We start from the raw sequence: 16,586 nt of genomic DNA, 5'->3' as shown, positions 1-16,586 counted from the left end.
ATCAGAAATGATGAAACTGCTCACAGCTCAGATCTTGTGATAGTTACACTGTTGCCTCTAGAATGTTTAGATGTGCCTCCTGGTACCTTTCATTTATGAGCATTGCAGTCAGCAATGCTAAAGCATCATGCTATTGTTGCTTCATTTTGCTCAGCAGAGTTCTTCTTTGTAATCCTTGAGATCTAAAGCTTCAGGTGTATAGATCAATCTGTTCTAAAAATCTAATTAAAATATTTATAATTCATAATTCTGAAACTTGTCTGCCATAAAGTTTATTTGTTTCCCTTTGTAATTCTTGCTGTTTAATCTCACAAGTTGGAACTTTTACTTGAAACACTAGCAACCTACTTTGTTAAGACACCCTATAAAAGCTGTCATGAATTTTAGCAGGCTAATATAATAGCATTTTTCTTTACAGTCGTCGAGATGATATGGAGTCACTAGGATACGTACTGATGTACTTTAACAGAACCAGCCTGCCATGGCAAGGATTAAAGGTAATCTTTTAAGATCTTACTGGTTGTTCCTATTGTTTTGAAAGAATCATAGTAAACAATTGGCCAATCAAACTATTGTACATCTGTCATTCCAGTTTTGCTAACTTGTTGGCAAGTCCCAGAAGCTTCAGGTTGTGAAATGCTGCCAGAAAATATACACAGTATTTCTGTCATTTAATTCCATTTAGATTTAAGTATAGGAGGAAAGATTAAATCTCCATTTTTAGGATTTGTCAAATGGAATAGCCATATCTGTCAATTGAAGCCTACTGTAGGTCTTATTAAAAATACAGGTTTACACTTGTAAAACGTTAGAGTGGTGTAGAAAGTGAGGCAGGAACATATACTGGTGAGATACACACACACACCTTTATTTATATTCCACCCTATCTCCCAAAAATGGACTTGGAGTGGCTTACAACCATGAAATAAAGCATATTAGATAATATAAACATACATGACATACAAAATTAAGATAAAACTAAAAATTAATGCAAAACACCATAAGTGATAAAAGTTGTCAGTCTGATATACAAATTACATAATCCAGATAATTCGCTATAGTTACGAGATGTTAGACAACAGCATTTTCTCTTGGAAATACATGTCTTCTGGTGCAGTCTCATTTTGTAACCTTTAAATGGTGCATACTGTAAGACAGTTGTGTTAGTAGCCTGTCTTTAGTAAGCAACAGACAACAGCCACAGGTGATAACTACGTGATTCAGGTGCTAGACTGCAGTTTTATTCAAAAATTTGAAATCAGAATGATCTTGATGAACTCCACATTAAACTCCGAACTTGGGGTTTTCATACAAAGCCTTTTGCCTTCTAAGTCACAGCCTATCTGATATTGCAACTATCCTTGTGTCACTTACATTGATCCACATGTTCCACAGGCTGCAACAAAGAAGCAGAAGTATGAAAAGATTAGTGAAAAGAAGATGTCTACTCCTGTTGAAGTTTTGTGTAAGGTAAGCTTATTAAACTATATTTTCAAAATGGTAAACTGTCTTGGCAACAGACAGCATTTTCTTTACTAAAGCAGCAAATAAATCTTAGGCATTCTGTGAATTTATTATTGTTACATTAGGCGTTGGATTCCATGTATTAATAGTGATATTCCGCCAGTGATGATTCGACTACCTTGCATTAATTTTCTTTGTTCTCTCTGCTTTTTGAAAAAATACTTTTACATTATGTTTAATGCTTTCTGGAATTACGATCTAGAGGGCAGCCTACCTTTAAGTCATGGTCTGAATGCTTCTGTTCACAGGGATTCCCTGCAGAATTTGCAATGTATCTGAACTACTGTCGTGGACTGCGCTTTGAAGAGGCTCCTGATTATATGTATCTGAGGCAGTTATTCCGTATCCTTTTCAGGTCAGTATTTGAGTGAAAAATAGCCATATACATTTTAACAAACATATCAGATATGAATAACTCATAAGTGTTTAGAATTATAGTGTTCTGAAGTGGTTACTAAATGTCTATGGTATGTTTTATTAACTTAAGTAAAATCATATTTGTCTTGAAAAGTACTTCCACTTAGCTTACCTATTTTTTAGTTTGAGTAAAACCTGCTTGGTATATAAAAGTAATGTGTGTTTTGTGTTGCAGTGGAAATTTGGTTTGGCACTTTCCTCTCTCTTTCCCTAGGACCTTGAATCACCAGTATGACTACACATTTGACTGGACAATGTTAAAGCAGAAAGCAGCACAGCAGGCAGCCTCTTCCAGTGGGCAGGGGCAACAAGCCCAAACCCCCACAGGCAAGCAAACTGACAAATCCAAGAGTAACATGAAAGGTTAGTAGCCAAGAACCAAGTGACGTTACAGTCCAAAAATAATAATAAACACTAATTTGGATAATGTCGGTGAACTTAAGTGTTAGATCAAGGAGGTCAATAAAAACATACATTTGGCTATTTAGTATTAAAGAAAATGGACGTCCTTGGAAAATTTGACTACTAACTTTAAACCAAGTGTCCTTGTTTTTTCATATCATTTCTTTGGGGATGTTGGGTCATTTTAACCACTGCATCTTCTGCTCCCGCATTAACCCCTCTTCAAAATAAACTGGCTCGGTGTTGGGAACGTGATGAATTGTATGATCCAAAATCCTAGACCTAACACTTTACTGGGAACATTTCTGTTCATTTTTATATTATGCCAGTTTGCAGGTGCTTGGGAATTGGTGTCTTACTCTTACTCTTCCAGAAGATGGAAAGCTAAATAGGACTTTATTTGATGTTCTGCTTAAAGCATTTGGGTGATGGTTTTTTATTCATTAGCATTAAGAGTCTCAATTTTCCATCTTCAGTTATAATGGATGAATTATCCTGCAGGGCTCATACATAATTGGATTTTTAAATCTAAACTAAGTTTCTATATCAGCTATAGTACAATTTTGTTTTCTTAAAGAATGTGGTCTCAAATGAAATCCTAAGGTAAATGCAACCTCTTAACATCAACATGTAGAGCTCTTCAGCCTGAATTGGATGACTTGAGTCAGGACTGGTTCCTGCATGAAGAGCAAACCATGGTGGAAATCTTGTGGAGACAAGTATTATAGATTCTCATTCTCCACTGAGAGCCTCTCTGTTTCTTCCCAGAATTGTGTTCTCAAAATGTGAAGTGTTCAGGATGATGAAAAAGCTGGGCGAAAAATAAAGTGGCTTCAGGGGAGAAGATGTTCTAGAAAATTATAGATATGTGTGGGCTGGATGCCTTGTCAGGAGGGTAGTATTTAAATGGAGGCAGATTTTGATTGGAAGAGAATGGTGGAGAGTGTCATTGAGGAAGTGTGTGTCATTGGGTGAAATGTCTTGTGATAGAGCATTTGCAAAGGAATTCCAAAGCAGAGGAAAGCCATTATGAGCCCTTTGCAAATGTTGGAACTGAAGAAAAACAGGGATATGTGGAGATTTTCTCTAAACCTCATTTTTAAAGATCAATATAAGAAACTGGAAATGCAGTAACAAGCTTCTTTTGGAGGCAAGAGACTAAATGGTGGCCTATGTCAGTGGTTCTCAACCTGTAGTCCTCCAGGTGTTTTGGATTTCAGCCCTCACAATTCCTAACAGCTGCTAAGCTGACTGGGAATTTTGGGAGCTTAAATCCAAATTTATAATCCTATATTTAAATATTATTAAAATCAAGTTTAAATTAAATAATTGTAAATATGTACTAATAAACCATAATGATATAATTTGTTTTTTATAATAAACATTGAAAGGTTATGATCATCACTGAAGAAACTGTATACTTTAATACGTGGAATCTGTGACCATCTGGACAGTGTTGAACAAAAAATTACACTATGTAACATGATTTTTGTTTCTGGGTTATAAATGTCATTTCCTAACTGGTTCGATCATAAAAACATGGCAAAGTTTATTGAACTGCAAAAACTTTGTTTCTGCGGGACATCCTGCAGCACACTTTGCTATAGATTTTCAGTGAATATCTCATAGTCTGAATCAATTCAACATAGTCTGTGGGGGGCACAAAAATGAAGTTTTTGGAGTATAACACCTACTTTCAAAGTTAGCACTGCAAAAATAAACAGGAATGACACTTTCAAACCAGGAATAGAATATTTTTCAAATGTTGTTACATAGTGTTATTTCCAGTGTTCCATGTTAGTTTTTTTAATTGCAGCAAATTACGCTTCTTATTTCTATGTGCAAAAACATAATTTTTGTAATGATACGTTTGAAATCTAAGTGATTCATATCCTTCATAAAGTGAAAGTTGAGAGGACGGATTCTACCAGCAAATCCACTTTTTGATACTTTACTGAATGGCCCAATATTTGTCCAGGTTTTCTCTCTTCCTGGTTATATAGACTGGTGGAAATTGCTATTACAGTTGTTTCTATGCCTGTTAATCAACTGGCAGGGCCATTCTACATTTGGAAACTTAAAAAGTAATCCCTTGTGAGCCACATTGTTTTCTTTGCTGGAGAGAATATGCAATACTTTGAGGTGCTTCAAAGCCAGAGGATGTGATTACATTTGCCTCAGATATCATAGTGCAGCTCTTTTTTATAAGCAGTGGTGAATTTCTTCTGAACAAGCAGTTTCTTTGTTCAGAAGGGAGGGACATTGCAATTCTTAACTGGGAGTTTACATTTCCCTCTTTTCTCTGAAAAACAAAGAAGGGAACCCAAAATAACAAACAGAAGCATTCAGGAGTAAAACGCTCAAACTGAATTTACCCATACACAACATAGTGGAACAAGAGTAAATAAGAACATAAACAAGTCATGCCAGACTAATGTGATCTTTTTTTTCGATAGAGTTACAAGCTGGGTAGGTGCTGGGAATGCTGTGGATGTAGCATATCTGGATTCCAGTAAAGCCTTCAGCAAGGTCCCCCATGACCTTCTGGCAAACAAACTAGTCAAATGTGGACTTGGCAAAACTACGGTTAGGTGGATCTGTAATTGGTTAAGCGAACGAACCGAGAGGGTGCTCACCAATGTTTCCTCTTCATCCTGGAAAGAAGTGATGAGTGGAGTGCCACAAGGTTCCGTCCTGGGACTGGTCCTGTTCAACATCTTTATTAGTCACTTAGAAGAAGGGTTAGAAGGCACGATCATCAAGTTTGCAGACGACACCAAATTGGAAGGGGTAGCCAATACCTTAGAAGACAGGAGCAGAATTCAAAAGGATCTGAACAGATTAGAGAGATGGGCCAAAACTAACAAAATGAAGTTCAACAGTGACAAATGCTAGATATTCCACTTAGGAGAAAAAATGAAATGCAAGAATGGGGGACGCCTGGCTCAACAGCAGTACGTGTGAAAAAACCTTGGAGTCCTCATAGTCAACAAGCTAAATGTGAGCCAACAATGTCATGAACCGGCAAAAAAGCCAATGGGATTTTGGCTTGCATATCTATATATATAAATTTGTTAGGGGCATCCAACGGAGAAACAAAACTCAAAAAACCCCCAACGAAACTTAACCAAAATTCCCATGCCCATAACACAACCCACAAGGTACAAACATATCTACTCAAAATGGAAAACAACACAACAACACACTCACAAAACGGCAAAACAACAAAGCTCAAAAATCCCCCAACGAAACTTAACCAAAATTCCCATGCCCATAACACAACCCACAAGGTACAAACATATCTACTCAAAATGAAAAACAACACAACAACACACTCACAAAACGGCAAAAGAACAAAACTCAAAAAAACCCCAACAAAACTTAACCAAAATTCCCGTGCCCATAACACAACCCACAAGGTACAAACATATCTACTCAAAATGAAAAACAACACAACAACACACTCACAAAACGGCAAAACAACAAAACTCAAAAATCCCCCAACGAAACTTAACCAAAATTCCCATGCCCATAACACAACCCACAAGGTACAAACATATCTACTCAAAATGAAAAACAACACAACAACACACTCACAAAACGGCAAAACAACTGAGCATGCGCATTGGCGTTCCCTGGCGTGCGCACATGGCCTTCCGGCCAACGTTCCCTCTGCGGAAACCATGCCCACTCCAAGCCCCGCCGCGCCGCTTCCTGCACACACACACCCCCTGCCGCACGCACACACACAACCCCACACTCCATCACTCCCCCCCGCCGCCGCACACACACGCGCAACCCCACTCCCCCCGCCGCCGCACGCACACACGCAACCCCACTCCCCCCGCCGCCGCACACACACACGCAACCCCACGCTCCATCACTCCCCCCGCCGCCGCACACACACACACAACCCCACGCTCCATCACTCCCCCCGCCGCCGCACGCACACACGCAACCCCATGCTCCATCACTCCCCCGCCCCAATCTTACCTCCTTTTACTTCACGCCACCTCCAAACCCCACCCCACCCCTTCCTGCCCTGTCAAAATCTAGGAAAGACAGGAAGGAAGGAAAGAAGGAAGAAAGAGAAAGGGAGGTAAAGAAAAAGGGGGAAGGAAGGAAAGTTAGAGAAAGAAGGAAGAAGAAAAGGAAAGGAAAGATGGAAGGAAAGAAAAGAGAGACAGCAGAAAAGAAAGAAAAAGGGGGAAGGAAGGAAAGAGATAGAGAAAGAAGAGGAGAAGGAAAGATGGGAGGGAAGGAAGGAGGGAAAGAAGGAGAGAAAGAGGGAAGATTGGCCACAGCAAGGTTGTTATTTCTATTATTATTATTATTATGCTATTCTTCCTATGAGACCCTTTTAGGGGGAATGGGAGAGGTGTCAGGTCCCAGAGGCAATGCATTGCATTATTGTTATTGTTATGTTGGTGGTAAAATAAAAGGAAATAAAAAGTGAAAGAAGGAAGCAAACAAGGAAGGGAAGAAAGGCAAAGGAAGAAAGAGGGAGGGAATGAAGGAAAGAGAGAAGGATGAAACCAAGTAGTGAAAGAAAGAAAGAGGTAGAGAAGGAAGAAAGGAGAGAAAGGGGGAGGAAAAGGGGGAAGGAATAGGTAGGTACCTCTCTTTCATAATAGTCCAGATATCTACCTCAACTTTGATAAGTTTTACTATAGGCCACAGCAACGCGTGGCAGGGCACAGCTAGTAAATAGTATAGTGTCTAGATTCAGGGAAGTCATGCTACCCCTCTATTCTGCCTTGGTCATCCACACCTGGAATACTGTGTCGAATTCTGGGCACCAGAATTGAAAGGAGATGTTGACAAGCTGGAATGTGTCCAGATGAGGGCGACCCAGATGATCAAATGTCTGGAGAACAAGCCCTATGAGGAGTGGCTTAAAGAGCTGGTCATGTTTAACCTTCAGAAGAGAAGGCTTAGATGAAATATGATAGCCATGTATAAATATGTGAGGGGAAGTCATAGGGAGGAAGGAGCAAGCTTGTTTTCTGGAGACTAGGACACGGAACAATGACTTCAAACTATTGGAAAGCAGATTCCACCTGAACATTAGGAAGAACTTCCTGACTCTGAGAACTGTTCAGCAGTTGAACTCTCTGCTCTGGAGTGTGGTGGAGGCTCCTTCTTTGGAGGCTTTTAAACAGAGGCTGGATGGCCATCTGTTGGGGGTGCTTTGGATGCAATTTTCCTGCTTCTTGGCAGGGGGTTGGACTGGATGGTCCGCGAGGTCTCTTCCAACTCTATGATTCTATGTTCAAAAGGAGAACACGGTGGGCTGAGCTTATTTGATCTAAATCACCGAGTTTTTCTAGGGCCGTGGCAAGTTATCATAGATGTTGGTATCCTTCCTTGTATCAGGTTGCTCTATTCTGCTTAGTTCCATACCCTTGCCGTCTTATATTATACCCTCTTCACTGTTTAAGCAGTACAATGTATTCCCCTGAAAAAATTATAGATGTTTATTAATCTTACCCATGAAACAACATGGTTGGAGATTGTCAAAATGTGGAAAAGTCATCTGCTCAGTAAATCTTGCTTTTGTATTTTTGATTACGTTATTTTCAGCAACATTATCCAAGTGTATGTCCTTGTGTACAGAGAGAGGTAAAAAGAAATAACACGATTCCAAATTCTATACACAAATAGTATTTTGTGTTGTCAGAAGTATACTTACTCCCAGAGATTGCTGGCTATTCTGTCCTTGTGGGGTTGATCCATCAGAAGCAGCACACTATACAGAAGGAATTGTTTACTCACCAACATCAGTTTTAGGTCACAACTGGCTATGGCCAGAAAAAAAAAATTGGACTATTGGCATGGTAACAAACATTGGGGAAGACATTTATTGGAGTTCAAGAAAACAGAAATACATTAAATGCAAAAAAAAAATGTCTGACAGATTGGTTCATGATAAGAGATGCTTCTCAAGAGGACATCGTTTCAGGTGAAATGGACATGCCTGAACAGCCTGGATCAACTGGTCAGTAAAGCTCTTTGAATTGTTCTTTCTGATGCTGTACTGATGTTGTAATAGCCATTAGGTTATTTATTTCAAATTTCAAATCACTACTGAATTTTTATCAGTGTAATCAAACACCCTACAGGAAGAGTGCTATCACATTGTAATTAAATCACACCCTGATCAGTGGGTCCCCAGATGTTTTGACCTTCAACTTCCAGAAATCCTAACACCTGGTAAGCTAGCTGGGATTTCTGGGAGTTGTAGGCCAAAACACCTGGGGAACCACAGGTTGAGAATCACTGGATTAGATCATTAACAATTTATGGTTGTAGTTTCTTTTTCTCAGTCCATTTTATGGAAGTGAGTGCATTATATATGATTGACACTTCAGGAAACTAGTGAGGAGGTTCAGTCTTAAATCTTAAGTCCAAGGCAGAGTTGGAGATTACATCTTTTACAGCATATGGGGCCACTGAATAAAAATATCGGAATGCCAAGTATCCTCACTTTAAATGGCACACACATACCTTTTTTATAGCCAGCATTCTTTACTTTGAAGCATAGCAGCTTCATTGAGCAAACTAGTTCTCCTGTAAACTTCTTCATAGTTCCTTTAACAGCTCCCAGGTCTCCACAAATCAGCTTAAAAATTGAGTGGATATAGTCCAGTATGGTGTTCAAGCAATATGCAAGAAGACCTTCATTGTTTTTGTTTCAAAGATCCAATTTAGACATAAACTAACTTCTTGTTTCATGTCTACAATTTCATACCATCTGCTTGTACCCAGTACTGCAAGAAACACACGAGACAATAAAATGTACATTATAGATAATTGTTGTGATTGAAATGAATTTTTAAACATGTTTTCAAATGCAACTAGACTATTTGTGCGGCTACAGGTTAGGTGTTTTAATTTTAGTTGTTAAGATCATGATTTTTCTGCCAGGTAAAATAAACATTATTGAAACAATACTAGCAACAGTGTATGCAATGGAATGTGAATTGTATGTTTTTTCAAAAAACAAAACAAAAACCTGATATATAACTTGGTGGGTTGTCTTCCTTACTGAAGAACATCCACAATGATATTTTTCTATGGAAGCAAAAGACATGGATGTTTTCCAGACCCCGATGGGAGAAATTCCTAATTTTAAAGGAGTAAAAGTGATAAGGCATATATTTTAACTGTACATTAATGAAACTACAAAATCTGCATCAAGATAATAGGAATACAAATATTTGTAAGTGTTATTTAATTCATCTTTTAAGCTGCTCACTTAATTTGCAAACACATTTCAGAAAGTATTGTGGGCTTTCTAAGCATACATAGTATTGTTCTGTTGAATAATTAAAGCCTCTGAGTAGAAAGGATACTGCTGAAATTGGAAAATACCTGGACACAACAACATTTGTCTCATCATCATTGAAAAGAAGAGGTAAATCCAATTAAATTACCCCATAATAGATGTCTAGAGTCAGTGGATAAATCAGTGGACCGTTTAAAATGCCTATTCAATCAATAATCTGAAGCATAACCCCACATCAATAGAAGTAGTGCTCATCGTTGGCTGAAGAGGAACATACAGTGTTTGCATGCTGCTGAAAATTAGTTGTTTTACTGAAACCACTTGAAATGTTTGAGAAGAGCTCTTGAAGAAACAAAGTAACAAAATCCAGTTCTAAGACAAAGAAAGACCAAACTACTTTTTCATTATTTTGTCGAAGGCTTTCATGGCCGGAATCACTGGGTTATAGATTTTTTCGGGCTATATGGCCATGTACTTTTTCCTTGTCTGTATTTTCAATCCAGACTACAAATTAGATGCTTAGTAAATGGACAGAATGTTGCAACTTCTTCTCAACCCATCCATACCGTCAAGGCTGTATGTCAGCTATTCAAGTTCATGACACTTAATTTTACAAAAATGTATCTATCTTACTTTCATGATAGCATAATTTGGAAAGAAAAAAACTTAACAATTACCTAATACTGGTAATTCTTTTTACTCGAATTAACATTATTGAATAAACCCATCATAAAAGTGACCTGTTGGAAGAGATTTGATGACTGAATATGCAGTCTGAATCTAAAACGGCAATGAAGACCTTTTTTCCCATCAGACCCATTCAGGTGGTTTTAAAATTATGATTTTTAAATTATATAGTAGCTGTTTTAATATGTATGGATTTTATGTGTTTTTGCCAATTTTAAGTGTTGCTGTTCCCTGCCTCTGTTTATGGGGAGAGGCTGGCAAGAAACAATGACAACAATACTTATGAGTGCTAATTGTTTTATTTGTAAATGTCTCTCTTGATGTACTAATTCACATGGGAGTTGAATCCACCAGTTGTAAGAAAGCACTTGTTTAGATGTAGCTTGACATCTAGTTTTTCCGCTATTTAGTTTGGCTAAGTACACTGTAACAGTCTGAAGATAGTTAGGCATTATAGCCATGGAAACATGCACACCTGGTTTTCCAAACAGACTTTTGTCTACAAGGACATCAGTATCCTAGATACAGTGTTTATAGTTAACTCTTTTTAGTGCCTATTTGATAATGCATGTAGTGTAATTTAGAAATGAGTAATAAGAACAGTATATTTATGAAGTCCTGTTCAACTTGGTCCAGCTAAAACACAAGCTGACTGTAGCCTCAGGAGGGGTTCATCCTGTTCACATGAGGATTGACAGTATGCGGTATGCAAGCCTCACCCTACCTTTCATGTCTTCTTGAACCCCTGTCTTCGCAGGGTGGTGGGGAACCTTAACAGGGCATTTTCTTTAATATGAGTAGAAGTATAAGGTAAGGGTAAGGGTGTTCTGTATGTGCTTTGTTGATAACAAAAAGTGGGTTCATGTAGGATGATCAGGCAATTTGTGTGGTGTAGATTTGCATGTATGTAATGATAATCACAAAATGCTAAGTTTTTTTTTACTTCACTCAGCCTCAGCTCTTCTTTGGAGAGGCAGCTCACAGAGAACTTTGTAGAAAATCCATCTTTAAAATGAAGGATTCTGGTGACAAATAGATTCTGATGTAATATTTTAATCTCAAGGTACTTGTTGGCAGACTCACAACCAAGCACTGATCAGAACTGATCCTGCTTAACTTCCAAGATAAAATGGGAACTAGTGCCTTTAGAGTTATACTGATAATTTAAACTTGTATGAATAATGCACATTCTATTACTGATTTAATTATAGCTTTTCTCTACTTAGTTCAGTACCATAGGGCTTGCACCTCAGCAGTTTTTCCACTCTGCCTGTGTGCACCTCGGTAACTAGTATTAAGTCTGCAATTGGAAAATACCAAATTAGCATGCATTTCTTCAAAAGTCATATAATCAACCCATGAAATATAATATTAATAAAACTCTAAAATATCTTTCTGCTCTCAAGTAGCTTTAAAAAAAATAATCCAGCCTTAACAAGTCCTGTGTTACACCAAGCAGTCAGAATGATAGAAAGTACATTAAAGGTATTAAAATTCATGGCTATAATGATGTATTAATGGTGTTTCTCCCAGCAGATTGTGTCTGAAAAGAACGGGTTTAGTGAAACAATCCAGAGTGTTTCTCAGGGCAGTGTTGTGTTTGTGTTCCTAGGTTCCATGTTTCCCTTATATGACAGGTCTCATGTCATGCATATTTAAAAGGAAATGCAGATCATATTTGTTATGTATTGTAAACGAAAATTGACAGCTTTAAAAAGAACAGTGATACAAGATTGGAAATACCCCAGGATCAATGAGGCCTGCTCCTCCTCCTGTCTGCCATGTGTCTGTTTCACCCAGTAAAGGAGACACAAGTGACAGCCCAGCTCCCAAACAGCCCTCCTGCTCACTGCTTGAAGGTGGGGCTGCTGTGCGAATTTTCACACCACAGCCCCATCTTCAGAAGCCAAGTATGGCATGGACAGTGGTCCCTCGCCATCCCTCATCTCCTGAGGATGAGGCTGCCATACAGATGTTCTAACAGCAACCCCGACTTCAGGAGGCAGTGGCCGGCGGTACAAGATCGCAAATAATCAAAACTGTACGTTTGAAATCCATGAATAAAGAGGGCCCAAACTTAACTGTTTAAAACCAAAGAAAAAACAAACAGTTTTAAACAAAAAAGAAAATGCTGTTTTTAAACCTGTTTTTCCAACCCTTATTAGAAGGGAAGGAAGTAACTGCTTCTTTCAGATTTAATGTGCCATAAAGCATCTCCCTTGCAATTTCTGTTCCCAATAAGGCCAAGCGGTGCTCACATCTGGGGACTCTTGAGATTTCTTCCAAGTTTTCCTTTCTATTCAGGAATTTATTTCATTCCTTTTGGAATGGTCTGCCAGCTTGCAGCAGGTTGGAATCATTCGTGTAGTTTATCTTCATGTTCTCTCTGCCTTCCCTCTCTTTGTGGTGAGCGCTCTTACCTCCCCTTACAATATCCCACCACCACTCCTATCCATTGGCTCTGGGCTAGCTACACTTCTTCAAGCGTGGGCTTGTTTTGTTTCTTTGTCAAGAACAGCCCATTTTAGAAATGGGAAGTTGCATGAGTGTCTCTTTTGGAATGGGGAGAGCTTATTTGTGCCCGAGACAAAAGGTGTAGTGGTGGGAAAATAGCTGTTGAGTGACAGATCCCACCTACCAATCTGATGGTGCTGTTTATCCTTTTCTCACTTTGAAGGAGGACTCTTCTGGACGTCACTCAGAAGCTGCACTTTGCCCACACCTGATACAGAGTAGAGTAGCCTCATAGTTACCAATTACACTTGAAATTGATTTTTTTCTGCTTGTGGTTCTTGGGGGAATTACATTATTTTTTCTGGATTGGTTATGTTCCTTTACAGAAACTCTACAAGGACTTGAAAAATATTTAAGTAACCTTAATTTGCATTCAATGAATTATGACTTTATATCCTTAGATACGTGCTCTAACCTTGTTACTTGAAACAGGTGCAGTTGCAGCTTTTCAATTTTCCTTTTGAAAGAGTAATATTCATCATTGTAACACCAATATGCCTCTATGATTCTTACTATTTAAGCTAAGAATAATGCAGTTTACTGTCACCAGTCTACACTGTTGACGATTTCAGTAGTGTTGCCATTTGAGACATGCATAAGCCAAATACCTTGACTGAAGAATCACTCCAATAAAATGTTAGATTTGTTGTGATCAAACAGATTTCTATATATGAACAGTGCAACAATTTGCTAGTGTAAGGTATCCTCCTTTTTATTCAGAAAATCTCTTCCAGAATTAATTCATTTGCTATGTCTTAACTATACATCTTGCAGAGTGAATGCTATTAGAAATTACTGGAATTTGTATGTACAACAGAAGAATAAACAAGGCACTGTTGCTCTGTTGTGGACCCATCATTTTTGGTTTCTTGATCATTTGTGTTACTCATACTTTACTGGAGATACTGACTGATTAAATCCATATCTGACCTTTCCCAGAATGGATTCCTTTCTTGGATCCACATTCTGAATCTTGATATATCTGGAGATATGTAAGAGTAGCAGCTACACATTGACAGCTCTGAGAACGTAGGAAATGATTCTACCATGTTATACAATTCTAAGATTGCATCAAATATAGCTATAACAGGTTTCAAAGAGTAAATATTTGAGTAGTATAGTATTGTTAGTAATATAACTGCCTGATTCTGCTTTCTGTTTCTATGCATTCATGAATAAGGGCTGCAATCTTTAATTAATTTGAGGCCAATATTAATAGGCAAAATTGAGTAAAAAATAGTTGTTCAGATTATTATTTATTTATTTACTGTATTTGTATACCACCCTTCTCAGCCCTCAGGTGACTGAGCAACATAATAGGAAACAATTATGTGTGTTCCTACATTAGCAGTTTTATAATCAAAATAGATGATGTGCTATACCAGGTGGTGGTCAACAAATTATTTAACTGTTGCCAGCCCTAACATGAATGATAAATACTTCATTAATAACATTTGAACCGGGGTTATGAGGGTTGATCTGTCATCAAAGTTTGAAGCCATTGGTGATTGGACAAGGAATAAAGGGTTCTTGCATGTCTTTCTCAATTATGCGTAAAGAGAACATTTGGGGAAGTGCCTCTGAAAAAGATGAACTCAACTGAGTGCAGCCTTTTCCTTAAAGAAGACCATAACTCTTGGTTAAAGTACCCTACAAAAAACAGCTTATTTCCTAATATCAAAGTGTTGTGTTTGCTTTCCAGGTTTTTGAGCATGAAGACGACAACAGATGAAGCAGAGCAGAATGGAGCAGGATGTATCACTCCCCAAATCCTAGGAATTTTTAGTTCATAAACACACTTGCCAGTGGTTGTGAGCAGCCATCTACTTGATGTAAAGAACTTAATTTCAATATAAACTGGCTCTGGGCAGTGGTGTTGATGCTGCACCTTTGAGTTGTAGCAGCTGTAATTGTGAATATTGCTGAGATAGTTGAACATGGTGTCCAGTTTTCTATTGCATTTTTTCAAGTGGAAAAGTTAACTGAATGGTTGACACAAAAGTGGTGGAAAGAATTGTGCATATGCCAATTTTTGTAACCTTTTTACTTTGAACCACACTGCTTACAAGATCTCATTGTTTTGGAAGAATGGCATGAACAAGTCTTCAGGAACAGTTGTGATAATTGTACATGCTCACAATTGTGCACTCTTTCTGGGTATTCCTCCCTGGTTTTGAAAGTTGTACACTTAAAACATTCTTATAATTGCTGGTGTCTGAATGACATAACAAGCCAGTTGACACGGTAGTAACCAAAGATTCCAGTTTTTAAGCATATGAAAGACTCTGCCTGCTTACCTGTGCTAGAAGTAACAGCATCTAAAGTGAAGACTTAAGAGAAACTTAGCGACTACTAGATTATCTTTAGGACTCTGCATTAACTCTATAATGTTCTTGTTATAAAAGGAGAAAGCATATTTGTCACAAATTTAGTTAACATCTTACAACGAAACTGTATGTAAGTTGCTTAGATAAATGTAATCACTGTAAACATCTATACAATCTGGGATTTTGTTTTTATTTTGAAATGGGAGCTTTTTTGTTTACAAATTCATTAAAAACTAAACTGTTTCTGTAAGGAAATGAGATTTTTTTTAATTTGCCTTGATAATTTGCAATCTAAATTAGACACCGCCATTTTTTAAAACAGGCAACTACAAGGCCATTTGTTAAAGCAACAGTCCTATTTCTTAATCATTTTAGATCTAGTGTTGTAACTCTTCCTCACTTTTGTTTTTAAAATAAATTTTGTATTTTTTTTCTTGATGGGGAGGGGCACTCTTGCATTTTTATAATCTGTTGCATTGATACCCAGCCCACTGTAACAAGGGACTGAATAAAAATAAAGGCATCTTTTTGGAGCCATCACAGCAACTCACTAGTCTTGCCGTTGTCTCACATTGGCTGGACTGGTTTGCAAAACTAGCTTTTACAGATTTAAATTGGAAGTATATGGAGGGTTTGAAAAGGAGGATTTTTCTTTCAAGTTCTTGTGAAGTGGATATGATCAGATTTACTCTTGTTCTTAGGCAGCCCCTCGGAGTGTGGTGTTCACATGGGTTACTGGTTACTGCCTTAGGCTGTCCTTCTCACCTTAATCCAGCTGAAAGATATTCTTACTGCTGGCAAATTCATTTAACAGTGTAATTTATTCCTTTATAGCATGTCAGAATAAATTTAAAAAGTTGTCTGAAAATGCTGCCAGATGCCTATTGTGTACATGGTTTTTATGACTTTTGATCCTCAGTTTTTCATATAACAGAATTGGGTTTCACAGTATATTCTCTTGTGGGATATTGAAAAACCTCTAAGATTGTCCCCCTGCCCCCTGGAAATAAACTGAATAATTAAAAATATTGTGGCCATGCAAATGGGGGTACCGAAAAAACATTTTCAGCATGTGGAATATACCAAGAATTTGGGGAATGTTGTTTGTACTTTAGATTTCTTCTTTTTGTCCTGAAAACGATCCGGATTTCAATATGTCCCATCATTGATTCAGATGGTATGTAACTTAAGAATGTAATACTGAATTTCTTTGACAAAATCAACAAAATCACGTGAGTTTTTGAAGAATAAATATTTGGCTATTGTATTTCCAGGTGTTATAACACAGTTCGGTCATGCAACTGATAGAAGAGTAAGAGGTAGAATAAGTGAAGTAAAACATGTCTTTAAACATCAAAAATAAAGCTTTGTAAAGAAGTTAAATATATTTTTTAAAGAATAGAAAACTTCCTAATTCAGGATGAATC

The 16,586-nt window shown here is 37.8% G+C and overlaps 1 protein-coding gene across 4 annotated transcripts in view; it reads left to right on the top strand.

The window, feature by feature from the left end:
• Positions 1-16,027, top strand: part of CSNK1A1 (casein kinase 1 alpha 1) — a 46,094-nt gene extending 30,067 nt beyond the window's left edge. For 2 of the 4 annotated variants that reach the window (XM_060765055.2, XM_060765058.2), the window contains 5 exons: positions 419-497; positions 1,396-1,470; positions 1,773-1,879; positions 2,156-2,304; positions 14,535-16,027. In XM_060765055.2, coding sequence (XP_060621038.1) covers positions 419-497; positions 1,396-1,470; positions 1,773-1,879; positions 2,156-2,304; positions 14,535-14,542 — 418 coding nt within the window. In that variant the 3' untranslated portion in view covers positions 14,543-16,027. Of the gene's footprint in view, positions 1-418; positions 498-1,395; positions 1,471-1,772; positions 1,880-2,155; positions 2,310-14,534 lie in introns of those variants that run through there. The other 2 variants (XM_060765057.2, XM_060765056.2) reach the window with 2 other exon arrangements.
• Positions 16,028-16,586: the final 559 nt, after the last annotated feature.

The sequence above is a fragment of the Anolis sagrei genome, chromosome 2 (assembly GCF_037176765.1).
Source record: "Anolis sagrei isolate rAnoSag1 chromosome 2, rAnoSag1.mat, whole genome shotgun sequence".
NCBI classification, from domain to species: domain Eukaryota; kingdom Metazoa; phylum Chordata; class Lepidosauria; order Squamata; family Dactyloidae; genus Anolis; species Anolis sagrei.
This window is presented reverse-complemented; position numbering and strand designations above follow the sequence as displayed.